Here is a 22,668-nt window from a genome sequence, read left to right on the forward strand (position 1 = left end):
GGAGGGAAGCCCGTGGGCGGGCACGGGCGGGGGGTACCGCGGCATCCTCCGCAGAGGGAGGTGAAGGAGGCGGAGAAGGAGGAGGAGGAGAAGAGGGAAACCTGCTTCTCCGGAGAGGCGAGGTAGCGGCGCTGCAGCGAGCCAGCCCAGCGGCGCGGGCTGCGCGCACATGCCGGGCTTGGAGCACCGGAGCCGCGGGATTCCTGCGGGTGGCTCAGCCCAGCTCCCGTCCCTTCCCCGGCGACAGCGTCAGCTGGGCTCCGACAGGGAGGAGGGCTCACCTACGGCTGCCGTCCCGGAGTGCATTAATCCCAGAGCAAGCAAACCTGGTAGTAAGTACTTGTCATCTTTTATGTGTGATTTTTTACAGTTTTATTGTTCTCTACTGGCAGGTAGCAAAGGATTTCTAAGATGAAGCATTTATAGGCTCGGCTGTAAGGATAATCTCTCTGGCTCTCCCTTGGCCTCCTGAGCCTTTCAAATATAGAGATGCATATGTGGAGGCACATGTAGCAACATTCCTTCACTACACATCTACATCTTTAATGTTTCAGACAAAATGCATGTACTGGGATTTTTTTTTAACTTCTGCTGTTCTCAAAGTAATTTGTATCATGTTGCACAACGTGCTTAGTCTCGAGAAGGATAAATCCTGGTGACACCACTTAAACATCCTGCATGAGGATGGGGGATGGAGATGAATGTTTAAAATCATTAACTTGGCAGAGGCAGTGAAATCACTTCTCTGCAGGCTGCCTTCACGCTATGGAGCAATATGTTTTTGGGGATTCTTTGCCTTTTAATCTTCTTTCCTGTATGTGCACATCTGGACAGTGGCCTGGCACTGCTCCCTACACTCAGGCTGGAAAGGAGTGGCGTGGCAGACTAGCAGGGGCTGGAGACCATGGATGAAAAGACAGGGGATCCTTCCCTCCTCTTAGACTTTAAAGATACTTTTTGCCCTAGTCTTGTCTTCTGCAAAGTAAATCCACAGGAATATTCCTAGAGTCAGGAAGTGGAATCAAAAGTGTTTTGAAGGCTGCATTATTCTCCCTACAGAGGGAATGGCTGAGAGGATAAGTGCAAATACCTGATTCCACACCCTTCTTCTAAGGGGTTTCCAAGCATTTGGAGGGGAGGGCAGTGTGAGTGTGGAGTTACATGACATGCAGAAGGTGTGTTCCCCACTAAGACTCTACAAAATTTTGCTACCTCTCTGTGGAGTGCTGGAAATGCCATTTCTGTCAGTGGAGCTGTAAGAGAAATAGTAATTTCTCTCTCATTTTAAATCCCTAAGAGAATGACTATCTTTCTCCTGCTACTTCCTGTACACATCTTTATTTTATTTTATTCTGCTAATGACTTGCATTGTTATTTGCAGAATATGATATATGTCTTCCTGTGCAACAATATGTTTGCTGAGATGTTTCTGGAACTAGGTTCTAGGAGAGCATTTTAGGAGCCTTCTGATTTTATACCAAAATTATATTTACTAATAACTGAGCATTTAATTTTCATCTGGCACATATCCAGTATTTTCTGTTTCCTTAAGTGATACTGTTCTTCTGTAGCTGGTCACTGTGTGCTCTGCAGTTTGTAACCAAGTGCTCATGATAACACATTTTCATAGTACACTAATGTTACACCCATCTTAGCCTTTTACAAATGAATGCTACAGGACTAATGTTTTAACTCCAGAAGTAACTGGAGTGATTTTGTTGGTTGTAGCAGAAGAATGTTTGCTACCAGAGGACCAGCCACTAGAATGATAGGCAGGATGTCCTGTGCTAGTGTGTGACCTATTACTGGCATTTAACCTTTTTAGATGGACATGAGCAGAAAGGAAATGCCTGGTTTAATAAACATCACAACTAGAATTTTATATAAACGTGGGAGGCTCACACCAGTTAATGGCACTGACCCCATTTTTATTGGTCTTGTAGGGAAGTCTTAAAAGGTCTGCTGCAAAGAAAGTTATAAATCAGATACTCTTCTGTTGCAAGTATGTTTCCATAGCTTTAGTTGCCTTGCTGCATGGTGCAAAGGAGAATGAAGGAAATCATTCAGTGAAGTTCTGTTGGTTTGCTTGTATAATGCTGAAAGGGAATTTATAAAGTCTGAAATAAGCTGAGATTACGTATTGCCATTGGCTTAGGTTAAATGTAAGAGATGCATAATTTTTCACCAGCTTTTGGTCTGTTTCGTGTTCTCTGTTCTCCCTGGCTCCTCCTTTAAGTTCATTAGGACTTCCTCTGGGCGATGATCCGATTTTTACAGTCAATCAAAAGCCATACCAATATCCTTACGCAGGCCAAATACACTGTACTTAGAAACACTATAAACCAACAGCTACAAATTACTTTCAGAGCCCTCCTAAAACAAAATGCAGATGTAAATAGAACTCAGAACTGCTCCAAATGCTGTGCCTTAAAGCTGTGGATGTCTAAATCCAGAAATGTGCTCAGAAGCTCTATTTGAGAGCCATGTAAGGAGATGGCTGAAGTTTCTGGTTAGACTCTGGAGAATTGGTAGCCACAGTCTGTGGTTGTTGGACTCTTCTGGGTAGTCTGAATTCAGGTCTGAGCATGGGCTGGAAGTGATGCTGGTTTTACAGACAGACTCATCTCCTTTCATTCATAAACTTGTCAAGTACATAAATAAAACATGCTGTGGTTGTTTGCCTCTGCTGTGTTTAGGGCTGTACTCAATAGCTTTTCCAAACTTTATTCCACAGGTGTGAGTTAGGAGTAAGGAAGGTAATTTTTTTTTCCCCTTTGCTGATTACACACTCTTCTCTCTTTGATGCTAAATTACTCTGTTTTTTTATGACCTCCCATGGAAGGTTAGGTGATCCTTTCTGTCATGGCTCTAGACCTGCTGCACCTGTTGCAGTAGACTTTTTAAACTTTTTCTGTGGCATCCACTACACCAAACAGGATCTTAGCAGGCTTTGTATAGCTGCCTTCATCCCACTGATGGGAATGCTTCCACGATGCACATTAGGGCTACATATGTTGTTTGGATTTCACCACTGGATGCAGAGAAGATATGATTAATCTATAGTGCTGAAAAGGATTCATCAGTGAGGCCAGGTGGTTCCAAGTAGGATGGACTCTGGTTTTTTGGGTTTTTTTTAGCACAGCTTTAAATGCCATCCAAGTTGTCTGGGTTTTACTAAAATCTGTGTCTTTTACAGTATGTGTTTTGCTGAAATCTGTGTCTTTTCTGAGCAATTGTACAGGGTCTATGGAGTGTGCTAGAGCAAGGTCTGTCTCTAATAATGTTTTCATTAAGCCTCTCTACAGACAGAAAACTAATTGCCAGACTAACATGTCATTTGGCTCTGTGAACAAGCTACTGAACACTAACTTATGAATGGAAACTTAAAAGGCTCATTAGCAACCTGCTACATGAAAGAAATGCCAAAGTGAAATGAAAATACATTTATATTCCTGTTGTTGTTGTTGCTGTTAAAGCTGATCTAGAATTCCAGTTTAGTTTTCGTGGGAATCTTAACTAATTTCCTAAACTTTTTTTGCCTCTGAACTTTTAGCAGCTGCTCTTTCTATAAAAGCTAGGAATAACTGGTTCTGCTTTAGTAGGAATGAAAGGGGAATTGAGCTCTATAGAAATGAGGAGATTAGAGCTCCATGAGGCATATACCTATTTAATGCTGCTGGAAACCAAACCTGCTTGAATAATCTTAACTCTCACTTCTTGTGAGCAGAAATTCTAGGGGAAAAAGAAAAATTCCCTTAGTGACTTATTAACAAAGGCTTTTCAGGTTTGCTGGGATTTATCATGTGAGCCTAATCTACCTTTTGTTCATCCAGTTGGCAGGCTTTAAGATTTAAAAGGGTCTGCAGAAACTCCTCCCCCAAACTCCTTATTTAATTAAAGAGGCTTGGTGCATTATTTACTTTTAAGTCTTCCATTTATGTGGGAACAATGAGTTTGGGTTAACATATTGTAAAATATTTGCGAATGCTGCATTATAAGCAGGGAAAAGAAACAAACTTTGGCTACACCTTCAAATACACACTGACCTAAATGGGTTCAGTGAGAATGACTGAAAGTGAGGCTAGACATATGTAAATGTAAAGTATAATACAGGTGTGTAGCTCTATAACAAATTTGTCAGCCTCTGTAGGTGATTTAAAGGGCCTGGAGGAGGGTTAGTTTCAATTGCTTCTCTGAGAGTCATTGGATATGCAGATCAGGCTTTGCACATACCAGTTATTTTTATATTTTGCTTTGGTAGTTCATCAAAGACAGACTGGTAACTGTAGTTCTCTCACTAGCTCCCCCAGTTCCTTCTCCTCCCCCACTCCATTCATCCCTGTAGCTGTGAGCATCAAGTTGCAGATAAAACGACTTCTGAGAGAGCAATGGGATGCAGCTCTTGCCAAAGGCAATTAAGTGCTTAGGATTACAGTGTGCTTTACAAAGTGTGTTCTTGCTGAATCCCTTTCCTCTTCTGTTTGCTGGCACTAAGCAGTTTCTTGGCACTTACCTTTGTTGTAACAAGTCTGAGCATTGCTAAACTTCACTACAGCATGTCTAGCAAGCTGCAGTGTCTTCTGTTTTGAGGATAGTCTTTCTGGTGATTCTTTACTGGGAGTCAGCTTGACCTCATCACCTTTGCTGTAATTGGATTAAATTCACTCACTTGCCAAAAACACGGCCAGCTGACAGCATATTAATTCTTCAGACTGAAGTGCTGTTTTGTATGCATAGGTTCCATGGTACCAAAGGCATTTTTAGGGCTCGTGACGCAGCCAGAGTGCCACAGAATTGTCACAGAGGGATGTTTTCAGTTATTTTCTTCATCAGAAAAGGGTTCAAACAGACCACACATTCTGTGTGAAAGTAGAAGATGTAACCTGTGGGAGAAGAAATGACTTGCTCTATTTGCCAGTCCCGTGCATTACTTGCTGCTGCTTCTTGTGAAACGTGATAAACTGCTGAGAGCCCACAGACATCCTGGCTGAGGAGAGTGAGTGATGGCGTGTGCTGTTTTACACACTCACTGCAGTTTATTTCTAGTTATTGCACAGCAGGTCAAAATCATTATTCTGAGTTGTTGTTTTACTGGTTTTTTTTCTGTTATTCTTCACCAGTCCTGTGATTGGAGGTGTTTGCAGAGTGGCAGGATGATATCTGAACAAAAGAAATGTACCCAAAAAGGACACTGGAACTGTGTAGTGAAGGATAATCTGATCACCAAGCCTGTAGTTTCACCCAGAGGCCTTTTATATACTGTTTAAACCAGTGTAATCCAGCTTTCAGTGGGAACCACTGCTAAGCAGCAAAAATCACTGTCCTGATTGTTAACCTCAGCAAAATGTTAAAGGATGAGTGAGTAATGGGGAGAGCAAGGACCAAGTTTCAAATACTCTTACAAAGACGATTTGGGAGACACAGTATGGCACAGGCACTCTGAGATATTCCAAATAATGAAAGGATCCCAGTTTTAGCTTTTCTTATCTGCCTGAAGTACTGCAAGTTTCCTGTTTGCTGCAGAGGCCTCTGAGAGCTGTGCTTTGCAGGCAGCATGGGCCAGAGGAACTAGAGCTCCCAGCTCTGTATTCCGAGCAGGGCATTGTTGCACTTGATTTCAAGGTGATGTTGCTTTCTCTAAATTCTATAAACTGATGAACACTTCCGGTGCAAAACAACAGGCAAACAAGGTGAGACAGGGGTGTGAGATTTTCCATATCTTCTAAATGACAATCACAATTTAATTTACTATGTGAATGTGCAGTGCAAATAGTAACCAGGATGTCTGCTTTAATACTCCATTATAAAATGCATGTAGTTGCCTAATATTTTTGGCAGTGTTGACTATTAAGAAATTGCTTGTCTCCTAATGGAAGACATATATAATAATTCCATTAATGCTTTATAATAGTGCAAGTAGTTTGTTAAATACTGAAGTAAAGGGTTTTTTTATTCACATGTTTTATGTCATGTAATTGGAATCAATGGCATTTAAAAAAAATTTAAAAAAAACCACCTCAGGACCAAAATACTGACCATCTCTCGTGGACAATGATTAAGTCTGACTAGGTGAAAAGAATAAAGTATGTGGGCATGTTCTGTAAGAATCACTCACAGAGTCCAGGTCAGACATACACTGTATGTTCTTACACTGTTGATTGTATCAAAAGGAAAGTTACAAACCAAAAGCAATAAGCAAGCTGCATTTAAAATACACAGGAAGGAGAAATTTGACAAGAATGGGCTGCTTTATTTAGGTTATTTACCTCAGACCTTTTAGGATCATAAGCTTTCCTTTCCTTTGGTGAAGAAGATATTAAGTCAGTACTTCACGTCTGAAAGCATTACTGACTCATCACTAGTTTAAGTCCAGCCTGGTTTTGGAGGTGAGAAACCTCTTCTGTTCTGTGCAGTGTGAGTTTACAGCAGAGCTGTTGTGGGTTAGGCTGTGTGGCACAGGCTGCTGCTGCTGTTTCAGAGCTGACATTGTGGTCCTGGTGGCCTCGGGGATGTATCATGGGCAGAGCCTGAGAGAACCTCGCAGAGGGAGCCCTGGCTTGGAAACAACAGCTGGTGTCTCACCCCCAGCATCACAGCAGTGCAGTTCCTCTGACCTCAACAGAGTTGCAGCATTCATGGCTTTCAGTGACGTGAGAGCAAGACTGGGCCTATATTCTTTTAACTGGTCTATTTAGCAGCTCTTTTCCATATGCAGTCTCCATGCCAGTGACAGGAGCTTCCTGGAACTGACAGCAGACACAAAAGACCCTCTTCTCTAAACCACTGGACCTTAAGAATTTTGAAAGGATGTTACAACAAGCCTCATAATACGCCATTGTCAGGCTCTCTCTGAAGAGGCCTGCAGTGGTATCATACCTCTAAGCTTTCCAGAGGGGGTGTGATGACCCCACATGGAAAAAAATACAAGAGTAATGGTTTGGGTGGCTATGAGGAATTTTATGGTACTACTTCCCTGGCTGTAACTTGAAACCAGCTGGAAGCATTAAGTGCTAACTGAACTCTATATAAAGAGACAGGCAAATATCTGAGCATGTATCCTGCAGGTTTTTTAAGAAGAGATCTTGGCTTGTGAGTCCGTGCATTCTGGCTGCCTCTTTCTCACAGACAGGGGAGTGGTGAAAGGAGGTTTGTTATTTTCTCCTACATTTCCCTTTCTTCTTCCTACTCATTTTCCTGTTCCTTTGCAGCACAGCAGTTTTTCATGTTGCTGTGAAAGTGCCCGTGCTTGTGAGTAGAGTGAGCACATTTGAATGGAAGAGGCCGTGGGTTTGGGAAGTGTCGAGCTGCAGCATTCCCAAGGGAGGGGCAGGATTTGCATTCCCTCCCTCAGCCCTACTCAGTGATGTGCCTAAAGGTGTGTCTGTGGGATGGCAGTGGGTATCCAGGAGGGAATCCCCTCACAGTGAGGGGGCAGGAGCGGGGCTGTGCAGGCCTGACCTCCCGCCATGCTGTCTTCAAAACACTTCCCGCCATTTTACCTCAGCCTCGGCCTGTGCAACCAAGGCTTTGCTTGGAGAATTTTGCTCAAGTTTTATGCTAAAGTCAGCCTGAACTTGGGCACTGAGGTATTTATTGATCAAATAATCCCATCTTGTGCACAATAGAAGTCAGTTTCATGTGTGTTTTCTTAAAATGCTTCTGAACTCAGTCAGCAGAAGCATTGCTCCTTCATGTTACCTGAAATTTACCTTTATCTAGTTCACCTCAGATGACAATAAAGGGTTGAGTTCCCATTCAAGCTATTTAGTTCTTCCCTGATACAGAGCTCAGTTATATTCCTTTTCCAAGGTATTTCCAAGCTATAGCTGTGGATGTTGATGTGGCCCTGGTTAGCCTGAGCAGAAGTGGGGGCTCACTTCCTGGCTGGACCACAGTGACAGCAGAAAATGAGGTTACAAAAATAAGGACTTGCAGACATCTCACCAGCAAGGACAGTCAGACACGGTCAGATAATTCTTCAGGTAAAATAGTGTGGGCCTTGTTCCATTCTCCATGTGTGCTATTGACCTTAAACCTAATGTAGGATTAAACCTTAAACCTTAAACCTTAAATGTAGGATCCTCTAACTGCAAATGCTGTACCACTTTTTACTTCCTGCTTTGTCTCAGAGGGCGAAAGTAAACATATATGTGTAAATAAGTTTTAGTACTTGTTCTTACATTGATTTTATATTATATTATACCTTGCTGGACAACTGAGGTGACCTTTGAACTTGCTGATCAGTTCATAAGCACTGCAGGATCCTGTGGATTTATTATATGCACATACACCTATAATGCAGTTCTGTTGTATTAGTAATGTGTGGCTATTGATATCAGAGTAGGGGACTGTAGTAACAAGCCTACTCACTAAATTGCAGAGAAGAAAAATGCATGATGTTTCATGTCTGTTCATGCCTGTCATAATTTCTGTGGTGATCTTTCCAGTGCTAGTTCCTTTCTAGCTGGTTTTCTTACAAGTGTAAGGTTTTGAGACAGATTGTGTCACAGACAGGAACAAGAGAACTTTGTCAAACTTTGTTAGTTTATCTGTGTAGCATATTTTTTTTTCCTGAAGGGCCAAACAGAAATATTTTTTAAACTGTACGAGTAACAAGATAATGAAATAAATTGAACATCAAAACAAAGGATTTATTGTCTTGAAAACAAACTTGCTGTAATTACATTTCTTGTGAGTTTTTTTAAATTTTTTTCCAAGCTTATATTTCACTTACAGGAAATACAGCCTTGCTGATTGCATTTTTAGAGCTATAAATAACTTACTGTCTTCAAAGATGGTGTTAATTTAAAAAATGCTTATAAAATGAAACTTTGATGAATTAAAAATGAAATTGGGTGGGTAAAAGAATTACTTACTGCACTATGTGTACAGATGATAAAGGTGTTTTTAGGGAAAGGGTGTTAAAAGAGAAGTTCTGGCACCTGTAACTGGTCTAAATCGTTTCATTTCCTTTTCTTTGCTGGTTGTATCTGTCTCTGTCTCATTCTCACCCCTGTCATGAGGGGGAATTAATATGTTTGCTTTCTATCACCTTGCTCTTTTGTTGGGATCATTGCTTATCCTCAGGAAGTAGTGTGATGTGTGGGAACTCGAAGTTGTGAGTTGTGGGAACTCTAAAAATGAATAACTTTAGAACTGCTTCAGTGCTCCAGTTAGCCCAGTGTTGTGTCTGACAAGTTAACAGGAGAACCTCCAACAGCTGTTTCTTGAGATCCATTTCTCTCCACACATCTCCAGTTCCCACAGCTCTTCTGTTAAGAATATTAGAGGATATGTACCTGTTTAGTCGTTTAGGTGTCTATTTATGGACCTGTTGACTGGAGTTTGTTTAATCCCTTTTTGAACCCATGAACATCCTTTGCCTTCAGAGTCTTGCGTGACAGCAAGTTCCAGAAGCTTGTAACCTGCTGGATAAAATGTCCTTTCTATTTAAATGAGTTGGTTGCAGTGAGTAGTGCCTTATTCTTGTTTTGTAGGGTTGGGCAAACAACTGTTGTGCATTTAGTAGCTCATAGGTTTTTTTGTTATACCTGGTCATATCCACTACATATGCCTTCTTTGTGAACTGGGGACTCCCAGCCTTTTTAGTATCTCCATTTCCATCTGGTTGCCCTTTTTGACAGCTTGGTAATGTCCTCCTTAGTATGTGGAGAGGAGATCACAGTACTAAAGTTGTGGGAGCGCTCAGGCTGTGAGGAGAAATGTCCAGCCTTCCTCTTTTTCTGAGGATTCCAATGTTGCTGGCTTTTTTTGACTGCTGTTGAACACTGAACCAAGGGCTTCAGAGAGCTGTCAAGGATGGCTCTGGCTTCCAAGTAGGAATGTTTAAAATTGATATTGCCTTGAGAAATTACTACACTAAAGCCTATCTGCCAACATTTTCCTCAATAATTTAATTTTGTTATTGATAAACATGCTGAGTAACACCAGTCCCAGCACTGATCCCAGGAACTGCATTGCTGATTCCTCTCCATCTTAAAAAGCCTGTGAAGCATTACTCCTTTCTAATGTTCACTCCTACTTCAATGAATTCAGACTTGCCAGATTGTGGTTTCCAGATTCCCTACGCAGCCCTTCCTGCAGCTGGAAGTTATGCAGGCAAGATTTGTGATTCTCAGGCACAGATACTCTCTGTAGCTCTGGCTTGCATACCTTGGCTAGTGGTCTGTAAATTCATATTTGAGTTTCTTCAGAACTTGTGTGAAAATTGTTTTGTCTCAGTGCTTTATTAACATCTAGCTTCCTTGTTCAGTCTGGTATTTCCTGATTTTACTTCAGATTGCTCTGGTTCCTCTACCAGATTTGCAACAGAGAGTGCATTGGATGTGGAAATCTCCCCAAAGATTTCATCAGTAAAGGCTGATGTAAAGAATTCCCTGAGCTTCTCTGCTACAACTGTATCATCCCTATATGTGCTTTATGCACCTTTGTCATCCAGCAGCTGGACTGCTTTTCCTAGCTAGTTTCCTGTCCTTGATGTATTTTAAGAGCTGTTTACTAGCACGGTCATCTTTGTTTGCAGGCATTTTTTGGATTGTCTTTTAGCCCTTTTAATTTCCTGCTTACATTTTACTTGCCATGTTTTATGGGCTCCCCTGTCTTTACTTAAGCAATCCATTTTCTATGAGCTGACCTATGCCCTGCAATACTCTCCTAAGAGTCCCTGAGTCTTCCTGCTTTTTGAACTGCTCCTTTTGAGTGTCCTCTTTTTTTTTCTTTCTTTTTTCACATCCTTACACGATTCCTTTTCTTAAAATTAAAGAACTGTACATAGGTTTTGTTTGATGACCCTTACATCAGAGCTGTTCTTTGTGTTACTTAACAAGTAGCCTTTATAGCTTTCTCTGGTTTGGATGGTCCCTGTACTTGGAAGTTTCTTTTCCACTGGAGAGCTGGATCTAGAAAAATGGTATTATATCATCCCTTTCTTTTGCACAGGGGCTAGTACGAGTATTTCTAAACATCCTTACGTGTTCTTGGTGTACAGCACCTATTAATATTGTAATACTCTGTGGAAGCCATCTATCAAAACTGAAGGGCACAAGCTTTGTATGAAACTGTCTGGTGCTAATGGAGCTGGATATGTTATTGCCTTTTGCATGCATACAGTATGTGCAGTGGTGATGAAAACTTTGCACTTTTGAAATCCTGAACTAAATTACATATAAAATTCAAAACCTATGCACTTGAAACATCCAACAGGAAGAGAGCCCTGCTTTTCCAGTTTTGCAGACATGAAAGAAAACCTGAAGGAGAACACTCTGTGGTTATATGAGAAGTCTCTGTGGACATGTTTACAAGAGCTCAAGTGTGTTTATATTCATCCCTGTGCAATTACTGGAGGATTGTCCTTATTCCATAAAACATGTGTATGCATTTGAAGGAGGCGTACAGGTGTTTACTCTCTACAGATGCACTTTGAAGGACTGCTTGTACAGATGCAATCCAGCATTGAAACAGAATATGCAAACAAATTATTGCTGAATAATAGCGCTTGGCTAGTTGAAACTAATATTAATCAACAATACCTCGGTAGGTGAATAAATGTAGGTACTGTCTTCTTTTTGCCCTGACCACAGGATTAAAGTCTTTGTGGTTTTTTAATTTATATTTTTTTTTACCACTGTGGCACACCCTGTCCCCTGCTAATTGCAGAATGCCTCACATTCTGTAAATGGAAACACCTAAATTTGCAGAGTTCATCTGTTTGAGCCTTTACTTAACCTGTGAGTTCTGGACCAGTCTTGCTTCAAATCTAGCTATGTGTCTGTGCTTTGTTGTTGAAACTCTTGGATTTAAGCCTGCTACATTTCTTCCAGGACCAGAAAGCTGTTGGAAATGTATATGCTGTCTCTGGATGGTGACTTTACTGATGAATTGCAGGAGTTTCCCTATCCTATAATGAGCTAAATAATGAAGCAGAGTTCTATATTTCTATAGTTACTGCAAAAAAAAAAAAAAAAAAAGAAAGAAAGTGAAATTGTCCAGAGCGATTTCTTCATCAAAGCTGACCGAAATAACATCTGTGGTGAAAACCTGTGCCTCATCACTTCATTGTGACACGTGCAAGGGAAATTATGTTAAGTGAAACAGTTGCTTGTCATGAGAGGAACTGATCTTCATAATACAGAAGACTTCTTGCAGTCCTGTATCTGACTAACCCATCCTCTTGAGTGATTTCTTATCAAGTGAAATTTCTGTGGCTGTCAGGATCATTTGTGGTCCTTGACTTCTGTGGAGGGCTTTAGCTGTGGCATTGTTCTCACTGCCAGGCTTCAGAAGGATTTTTGTTGTTATCTAGAGACCATCTTCTACTTTGCAGTTGGATTGGTAGCTTTATATAGCTACTGCAGCCAGACTTCACTTGTCTGGTATTTAGGTATCAATAATTTCAACAGGATAATAATTCTGTTCAATTTATTCATTGCTTTCAATTATTTTTTAACTGTACAACACATTGCTTTCAATTAATTGATTTCAATTAATTTTTAAACTGCACAATACATTCTTTAATTTGGATCCTTTGCAGGATCTCTACTAGAATGTTTCATGAGTGGTATGGTCATAGTCCATAATACTTTCATCACTAGGTTTCAAAACGCTTTACAAAGGAGTATCAGAGAGAAAGGAGTTTGAAAGCACTTCTCTAAAGCCTGAAAAAAGGTAAGAAAGATGAATCTTCTATTTTTATGTCTGAATGCAAAGTTGTCTTAATTCTAACTAAAATCAGTTTAGGAGGTTACTGAAAATTTGTGAGTGAACATACTTGCATTGCCTTTAATGCAGGTTTAGCCTACATTTAGTTTAATGTACCAGAAAAAAAACAAAAACCGAAATAGTCACTTAGAAATGCAAATGTACCCATGAGAGTGTTTAGGTATTATCAAATATTTAAACTCTTAGCTTTAAACTGCATGCTTGACATGCAGAATTTCTGGAGCTCACTCGAGAATTTTTTGGGAGGGAATTTTTTAGCCTAATTCACACTGAGTCTCCAATGTGCAACTTTTCCCCCCCTACTTGAAATTAAATATTAGTTCTGTTGGTTCAACTGGATTAATTAGCTCAAAAACATGTGCTTAGTTAAGTGGCAAGCCAAAATAATAATTTCTTCCAAAATGAGAGATTCAACTTCTGAAACTGTTTTTACATATTCCTATTCCATACCTATTCTACTCTGTCTGCTGAGCAAGAAGACTTTTAGGTGCTTTTAAAGTAGACATGAAGCTACTGCAAGCTACTTTTGGGAGTTTGTAGTCTGAAAAAAATAACCCTTCAAACTTATTACATGGATTCCCTGTACCTTGCCCCTTCCAGATGATGAGTTGAGGTCCAGTATCAGAATTTGGTACTGTATTTTGAACAGCTCTGGTTAACTTAAACTCAGAACAAGGATTGACCGCTCCCTTTTGTATGGTGGAGTTACATAGTACAGCAATTAACCGGGAGTTATGTTATGCCAGCTTGCTGTGCAAACACTGAAGAAAGCCTTGTCACTGCCTCTAAAGAGTTGTGTCCAAGATGATGTACAGCTGCTTACTTCTAGTGCAGTGATATATCTACAGATGATAGATAGGTATATAATTTTTCTAATGGGGAGCTGTACTGAACTGATAAAACTGAGTATTTGTGATGTTTGTTTCTTTAATCTTGAGATTTACTGTGCTTCTGCTTTTACTCTGCTGCTTTTCAAAAGTGTGTGTCATTTCATTCATCTTGTACCACATTCAATGGTGTTAAAACAGATACCTCAGAAAGTCATGGTGAGTTTTTTCTCATTTGAGGATGATAGGAGACAGAATCTCATGTAACACCTTTTTTTTTGTACTACTATTTTTTCCTCCTGAGTTGTTTCCTTTCCTCATACTGTAGAAGAAAACCATTTTCAGCTTTAGATTTCTGCAGCTTCAGTTTCCAGCCCCTGGGTTTTGGTATGTGTCTGAGATAACTTTAGCATCTGGTACTGCTGGGTTTCCTCTGAAGGTACTGCTCTGTGTGATAAGAAAGCTTGCAACCCTCTCAAACTGAACTTTGTAGGGGTTTTGACTATAATATGCATATATGTATATATTTATATTTTTTGAATCTATTTTCCCCAGTCTCCAAATCATTCTCATGCCCCATTTAATTATCTCCAGACTTTTTCAATGTCCTTTTAAGGACAGGAGTGAGGTGGAAGACATTTTCCATTATGTGCTTGTGCGTCAAACTGAGAGGCCTTGCTTGAGCTTCGAAGTTCTCCAGAGTGGTAAATTTAAACCAAACACTGGGGAACAAAATGCTAATGCTGTGTGCTTTTTAAAGAAAAAAGGAGGGGAAGATCTAACTAGGCCCTGGGGATCCATCTTCACTGTGCCTTATTACCACAGCTTTATCCTTTCCAGTTCCCAAAGATGCTGTCAGTATTGAACTCTAATGACCTGATTAATGCATTGGAGGGATGCCTATAGATTGTGGTATTGATATTATTTCCAGATGGCTTCCTGGCAGGCAGATAGGCAACAAGATGTCATCTTTGTGGTGATGAGGAGGAAGAGTGTGGATATTTTACTTTTTATTTTAATGGAGCTTGTCTCAGCAAATAAATACCAGTCATTGGGTCAGTTGGTCTGAAAAACAGTAGCCTTGCGGTAAGCTGAATTCTATAGATTTATTGGAGTCTATAGAGTAATACAGGAAAAGGATATGATATCTATATTGCTTGGAGGACTTAAGAGCCCTGTAATACCTGCTCCTCCTTCAGTCAGCAGGGAGCTGTCTTTTGAAGCTGCATGTATCCTGTGCATGTGAAATCTCTGGGATAATCCCAGCCGTGTTTCTTGGGACAAATACTGGATTTCACAGGATTTAATTCAGAGAATTGAGTTCAAGCAATAAAGTAGGCAGCAGCTGTTAAAAATTCCTGAAACACCACTGCTTAGAATTTTCTTCCTGTATTTTGTGCTTCAACCAGGTAGCACTGATCAGGCTCAATATAGATGAGAAAGAGTTAAATTGAATTACTGACAATTTCCAGTGGGTCAGACTGAATGAGCTGCCCTTTTGTGACAGCAATGTAGTGTCCTACCCACTTTTCTGACCCACAAAGAAATTGCTTTTTTTTTTGTGACAGTGTTTTGTGTGCATGATGGCCACATGTACAGCTGGTTCCATTTAACCCATGAGACTGAAATGTGAAGTAGCTTCTTATTTTTATTGTTAAAGCAAAGATTAACCTCTAATCTCCTTTTTCTTACACGAGGATTTCTTCCATACATCAGTATATAAAGTGCAGACTTATTGGGCAGAGGAATCAGCTGGGAGACTTGGAGTGTCACAGTGAATCTGCCTTTGGATTTGAGTCCTCTCAGTCCTAGAAAAATGTTTCAGTTCCCGGAAAGGAAAAGAGACGGGTTCAATAAACTGAAAGTTTGCTTATTTTTTTGGTGGGATTTGAAAGCTGTGCTGTTTCACCACTTCTAACTCATTTTAAAACCAGTTCAACTGTCTGGAAAAGCTGTTGCCTGTGCCAGCAGTATTGTCCATTTGTTTTGTGCATCACAGCTTACACAGAAATTTCCCTGAACATTTTCCTTCCACCTTCATTGCATTCCTGTTTCACACACATAAATGCCTGATACTGCCTATGGACATGCCAGGGCACAATTTTCTTCTTTCTTACCTGTTGATCTCTTTTAATGTCAGAAGAGATTGAGGTGGAATGAGATGTGTTTTGATGACTTTGAGACCACACATGCCCCCAGTGGTTTGCACAGAAAGTGCTTTATGGAGGTGGATGCTGTAGCTCTAAACTGTTATTGCACACACTTTGACATTCAGCTTAGGGACAATATTGTGCTGTTGAACTTCCTGGGCTAGAAGAGAGGAAGATAACAAACTCCTATAGGAATAAAGCCTTGGCCAGAGTTTCAGGCCTTAATAACAGTTTTTGCTGTGAGGAAGCTCTGAAATTGCAGTGATTCTGAGCCAGGCCATGCCATAAATCTGAGATGTTGGAGACAACTTGCTCATAATGTTCTCTGAGATTTTTTTAGAGACAATGTGGTTCCTATTGCAGTATGCCTCGTTCTGAGAGGACTTGCAGCTGATTCTACTACTGCTGACATCAACAGTGCTGCAAACTCTGTTCTTTCTCTTAATCAGCAAATACTTTTTCTCCTAGACTGTGAAGCAGTTTTTTTTTTTTGTAGACATGGGCTTCTGCACCCACATGGGCTTCTGCACCCTACCTCTAGGCTGCTAGGGCGCAGAGTAGCAAGGAGAGGCTCATGGTTTTGGCTAAGTTCCATTTTTCTACTTCATTTAAATTCAGTTGGTGACCTGTCCTTCATCTGCTTCACTCCTGAGTTCTACATTGCTTCTTTTTACAGCCAGATCAGCAAAAACACCATAGGAGTTTGAAATGATAGATACAAGACACAAGATGAGAAAGTCAACTCCTTCTGCCATAGCTCTAAACCGGCTAAATCCCTATAATGTATGATTTGTGTCTTGTGTATATCTGGCCAAATGTTTCCATGCCATAACTAATGGCAACTGCCTGCTGATCAGTTTCTAGTGGAAGGATCAGTAAAGCTTTCTTTGGGAATGCTTTTGAGGAAAACCAGTGTTCATTTCACCACTTAAATTGTCTTTTGAAGACCCACAGTAGCCTGAAAAATACAGAAGCAACCCAAGTCTTGCTCTAGTTTGAATTAAAAAAATTGAATTAATGTGGACAAAAAATACATATCAGTGTCATTGGCTAGTTTCTTTCATAGGAGAATGAATTGGATTCATTGCTATAGATGTTTGAGAGGAGCAGGAAATGTCTTGGCTTGGTCCATCTAAACCAAGGAAATCTGAAATACAGATTTATGTTCCCAGTGTAATTCTTAGAGTTGTGGGCAGGGAGGGAGAAAAGGAAGTGTATTCAGTGGTATGAGGCTAAAGGCAAATTGCCAGATCTGCCCTCAGAAATGTAAGCACAACTTTCAGTAGTTTCAGAGAGACCTGCACAAAATAATGAGAGGATAATGTGGTACACAGAAGTATCCAACTCCTGCACTATCCTTGCAGTGAATGAGACCCAGGTGGGCCTGTCCAGCCTTATTTACAATGGCTGTGCCTTACAACCTCTTTCACAGTCTGACAATTAGGTGAAGTTAGGGTTCTTTATTTAGAGAGATTCTGCTCTCTGCCATGTTGGAAGTGTTCTTCTGGTTTCTCACCTGAGAATGTTCACTGTTCATTTTGCGCCTATGACTGTAATGCCTCTGGTTATCGTATCCTCTCAGTACTCACAATTATTTTAGCATTTTTCTGTTTGGTTTTGGTGGTTTGGTATCAGTTAACAGTGGCTAGCAAGAGTGGGGCTCAAACTCAAAAGAGGGATGTTTACCATGAGAAACAAAATGAACCTGGGCTTATGTACACATGGAAGTTAACCCAATTAGGTTGGAAAGATGCAGCTTTTGCTGTGGAACTGTTGCTCTCCAGAAGCACCACTGACTTCTCACTGTGTTTCTCTGCTGTCTGTGCAAGAGCAGGTGGAAGCACTGATGATATTATGCCCATGGTCCCTGGAAATGCCCTGATTTTACCCAATGAAAAGTGAGCTACACCAAAAAATTAAATTAGCACAGTTCTTCCTAGTTCCTCGCTTTATATCTCAACTTTTAAGTTCCTGAAAATCAGCAGTGTGTTTAGTCCTCTCCTTGGCTGTACCTCAAACTTTTTCCTCAATAAAACAAAATCAGCTGTACAAAATATTACTTAAAGTTCATTACTGTGATTTGTCATGTTTTACACCTCTCAAAAGCTGTTAGGTGGTATATTATGAAGAGAGTAAAGAAAATAAATACTCCTCTGCAGAATCAACACATGAAAGCAACTACAGTTTTCTATGAGGTTCCTAAAAGTTATTTCCATTTGAAATATTAACTGGGGTTCAGTGGGTATGACCTGTGAATTGTGCTGTCCTGCTTCCACCAGAGAGCTTGCTCAATTAAAGCCTAGAAATAATGCAGTTAAATGTATAAAGGGAGTGTTTGAAGCATTTCCTTTCTTCCAGTTTCACCTTCTAGTAAAGCCTCATCACACATCAAGGTGCTTTGTCCCAGTGGAAGCCATAAGGAGGCTTTGAAGCTCATTTCCATAGTTAGTGGCAATTGCCTCTGTGTTTATTTCCCCTTGGGAACTGTGAGAGCCACAGCATGTCTTAGGCTACCGTGTTGCTGTATCTTCTGCTTCCTCAGCCAGCACAGAATACCTAAGGTAATAAAAGAATAAAATAAAATTGGTTTATGACTCCCATTCATCTCTGCACTGAAGTTTCATGCAAACTGATAAAACTCCATCTCTCCTCACACTAGGAAGTATCAGAAAATCCCCTTAAAATGTCTCTTGGAGCCTTATTTTTAATTACAGTTATGGGTCATATTAAAAACTCAAAAGATAAATAATGCTTGTGTCCTGTCTATTTAGGTGAAGAACTATAGCATGAATTTCAGTTACTACTGCAGGGGCATTTGCAGGATTAACATTTGCTGGTTTGCAGAAGAATTGCTCTGGTTCTTGCCTGTGCACCAGATTTGGATGCAGTGAGGTCAAACCCAAATTTGCCTTCTTTCATTTGCATAATGTAACGTTGACACTTCCCAGCTCCCCTCCTGTTCTCTGTTCCCCAAAAGTATTCTAATATTTGGAATTTGTAAACACAGGATTTTGGATTCCATATGCATCTGGAATTGATAAACTGTTGGTATTACTGAGATGTAACCCTTTATACCTCTAACCTAGGAATGCTCTGGAGAGAACTCACAGGCACATCTGATGTAGATGCAGGCAGATTCTAAACAGCTAAAACCAAAATGAAAAAGTTGCTGCTGAATGAGTGGAATTTTCATTGAAAACTATGTACCCTGGGAGGCAGGAGAGGGGAATAGAAACGGTAGAATCCATTTGGCAATAAGTGCAGCCATAATATTTTTCAGCCAGTGACTGAAGAGGTGTGAGTCAAATAAAGCCTGTCAGATGGCATTAGTGGGAGAGAGAACCTTTTGGAAGAGATAGGATAGTGAAGGCAAAAAAAAAACGCCACCAAGCAAAAACCTCACCCCTAACAGAATCTTGGATTAGTTGAGGTTCAGTGAATGGCTTTGTTAAAAACACAAGAGAAGAATTTAAATAGAGAAGGCCTGATAAGGTGCAGGGCATCAGAGATCTGTTTCCATAGTGACAATGTTCAAACAGAGGCCTAGAGGGACATGAATACCATTGCAGATGAACTCCATAGAAGACATCCATCTGCCAGTGGGGATACTCCTGTTGATTGTCTGAGGTTTTTCCCTATTAGTTAGATTTGGGGTAAAGGTGGTGAGGGGAAAACAAGGCTTAGACAAACTATTGACTTGACAGACTACTGCTTCCTTCCATCTCCTGATTGCTGCATTTCACATGTCCTCTCCACATATTTTTACTTTTGTAAATTTACTGTCATAATTGTTAAAAATTGCATTCAAGTGTTTAGAGAAAACGAATAGACGCCTCCACCCCTACTTGCCTACTGAAGCAAACACCAATTTACACCAGTGTGGGATCAAAGTATGCATGTCCCTTTATTTGTTTATTATCCTTTGTTTATTATTATTATAGTCTTTGTTTATTCTCCTTGGATAAATAGGTGCACTAATCTAAATCAGGTCCTTGTGAGGGTAGCATGGTGCATTTCATGTTTTGTGTTGCCTGCTGTCCTGATCATCCTGTACCCACTGGGAAATTCACCAAGCATCAGCATCACCTTGTTTTCCTAATTGATGTTTTTCCCTTTGAAATGGAAGGTCAAGCTCTGGTTAGAAAAAAGCTGTTTCATGTAACAAATATTGTGGTGTTTGAGTTCTTCCTTCCTTTTTTCTTCTCAAAATTGCTATTCTGTGGATTTTTCTTAGTTAAGCATGCTCTGCAAATAAGCACAAACACCTTAAGCTATAGCTGTATAGAACAGATTTTAAGATTAAAAGCATACCAGTCATGTCTGTCTAAGCTATGATACATTTTCTTGAAAAACCCCACCATCTTTGACTAAAACTGCAGCAGTTCATAGACCTGAACTTTTTTAGTATGGGCTGAATAAACAACCTAGTAAAAGAAATTTATGTAGAAAAATGGTAGAAAAAACTTTTTGTGGGTCTTCAGCAGCTTGACTTCATTGCATAAAAGACTGAGGCAGTATGGAAGTGCTGATTTTTATGAGAATGGCCAGGTTAAGACAAATCTCAATCAGACATGAGCAGCTTCATTCTTTGGATGGATCAGCTCATGCTTATCATTACCATGACAATTCTTAAAGTGTTTGAGACCATATGGAATCATTGGAGTTGCATCTAGTCTGGATCTGGTCATTAACCTGTTTTCATCCAAGAACACAAACAGATTGAATTGGGAATGTTGTGCACTCTTGACCTTAAGTGTTAGGGAGAATTACCTAGGGAGGAGTTTTGGCTTTATTGAGGTAAATGTATTAAATTTTGACCCAAAATTTTACCTTTAGTTGACCCAAAATTTTACCTTGTAAAGTAACTTGAATGCATATTGCAAAATACTAACTTTCTGTATGTTGATTCAATAGCTCCTTTATGAAGACACATCCCAAAGGTACTCAGAAGCTGAGGGAAGAAAAGCAAATAACAGTGAAAGTGCAGTGTCTTGGCATGAACACACTAACTTTACACATACTATTCTAGTTAGACTGTGTGTTTGTTTTGGTTAAGGAAATGGGCTAGTGCAAACGTCCTGTAATGGCACAGATTTGAATATATAACTTAGAGACTGTGATGATGACATTAAACTTGGAAAAGAATTCATTAAAAATGGATATTTTTGCAGGAACTAATTATGTTTTGTAATGAAATACATTTTTACATATTCCATGGGGTGTTTTTTCTCTCAATCATAGCCCCTCTGAGTGCCAACAGAGCAGATAATACTCATTAAATTCTTCCCCTTTTCCACTCCTACATTAAAGGGGAGAAAAAAGTTTACATTGAAATTTCTTGGTTTATTTCCTGGGAGGAATTGAGAGCTGCGAATCACAGCCACCAGGGCAAAAGTTATTTCTCTTCAAATGGCATGGAAGAAAATGTCACTTTTAACTGACCTCTACTTTTAATGAAAGATATTGTTTTACTCTGTGCTATTGTATTTAATTTAAAATTCTGTAAATTATCAAGAAACTGAAAATTTAACTCTTCAGTTTCACTATTTCCTTTTCAAAGAGATTTCATTGGTAAGTGTATCCTACTGTAGTGATGGATTTACAAAGATTTCATGTTTAGTCTTGCTAATGAGCTGTCAGTCAAATCACAGCCTGCAATTACTTGAAGGGGAACTACAACTATGGAACACCCATGCTTTTCTCAGTAGTAGCAGATGCAAAAAGGAGGGGCAGTGTCCACAGGTTACAGCTTGAGTGGTTCCTATTGAAGCTTATGAGTGTAGTGCAGCTGTGAAATTTGTTGCCCAGAAATGGCAGAAATGGAAGTTCTTCTTCAAGCAAGATTTTGGGTTGGGGTGTGTAGAGATCCTTTCCAGCTAACATTTCCTGGGACTCGGCCATTATGTTCCCTGCTTATTGGTTTTCCTTCTTTCGTCCTCATCCCTGAGTAGGGGAAAGATCTTTTACAGCATCTCACAAAACTGGTGAACTCTGTTCACCAGTTCTTTGAGTCATAGATTGGTTTGGGTTAGAAGGGCCCTTAAAAATCAGGGCCAGGGACACCTTCTACAGGACCAGGTTGCTCAAAACTCCAGTTATCAGTTTATAAATGTGGACAGCTTATTTATTGGAAAGTTTCTGAAGCAATCTCTACCATTCCAATTCTGCGCCGTTCTGGATCTCAGCAAGTAATGGTACATTTTGATCATGTTTTCATATGTGGGGATTTTTCTGATGTGACAAACAACCTTTCTGTTCATGGAAATGGTATTGTCTTACCTCTCTTATTCTCCTCAATAAAGAATTTCAGGAATTCAATCTAGAATATATTATTAGGATGCCATGTAGAGAGGGACCTTTGAAAAGTTGCATCTTGGAAGAAAGGAAGATATTCAAACTCCAGATTCTGGTAGTTTTGAATGAAATGTGATTTTATTTTCAGTCCTAATCCAGATCCCTCTGTGCTTGGGTGAATGCTAGAGTAATTAAAAAGGGAAAGGTAAGAATATGAGAGCAGGGGGTAAGGGGTCAGGAAGGAGAAGGTGAATGTTGTCATTGGTAACTGCTGATACTTGAAGTGTGGGTCCAAGGTCCCTCAGGACTGAAGATCAGAAACGTGTTTATGTTGCTTTATAAGCACTAACAACAGACATAGCTCCTGGGCTAAGGAGTTTGCACTTAGAAACACCAAGGTCCCATCCTTTTGTAAGTAAAAAACAAGGAACTGTCCTGGAAAGATGAAGGACCTTAACCAGCTCCTGGACTAAGGAGTTTGCACTTAGAAACACAAAGGTCCCATCCTTTTATAAGTAAAAAACAAGGAACTCTGTCCTGGAAAGATGAAGGACCTTAACAAAGGTCACTGTAGTTACCCCTTTTCACAGAAACTGATAGTGGCACAACTCATGTATTCTGAATCCAGGGCATTACTGCCAAGTCATGCTTTTCTTTCC

The 22,668-nt window shown here is 40.1% G+C and overlaps 1 protein-coding gene across 2 annotated transcripts in view; it reads left to right on the plus strand.

The window, feature by feature from the left end:
• Positions 1 to 89: 89 nt before the first annotated feature.
• MYLK (myosin light chain kinase) overlaps positions 90 to 22,668 on the plus strand; it is a 194,324-nt gene continuing 171,745 nt past the window's right edge. The window contains exons 1-2 of one of the 2 annotated variants that reach the window (XM_031056337.1): positions 303 to 332; positions 12,612 to 12,684. Coding sequence is in view for 1 of the 2 variants with exons in the window: in XM_014306826.2 (XP_014162301.1) it covers positions 170 to 332 (163 nt within the window). In the remaining variant the exon portion in view is untranslated. Of the gene's footprint in view, positions 333 to 12,611; positions 12,685 to 22,668 lie in introns of both variants that reach the window. The other variant, XM_014306826.2, reaches the window with a different exon arrangement.

Source organism: Geospiza fortis, unplaced genomic scaffold (assembly GCF_000277835.1).
Source record: "Geospiza fortis unplaced genomic scaffold, GeoFor_1.0 scaffold112, whole genome shotgun sequence".
In the NCBI taxonomy this organism is placed as follows: Eukaryota; Metazoa; Chordata; class Aves; order Passeriformes; family Thraupidae; genus Geospiza; species Geospiza fortis.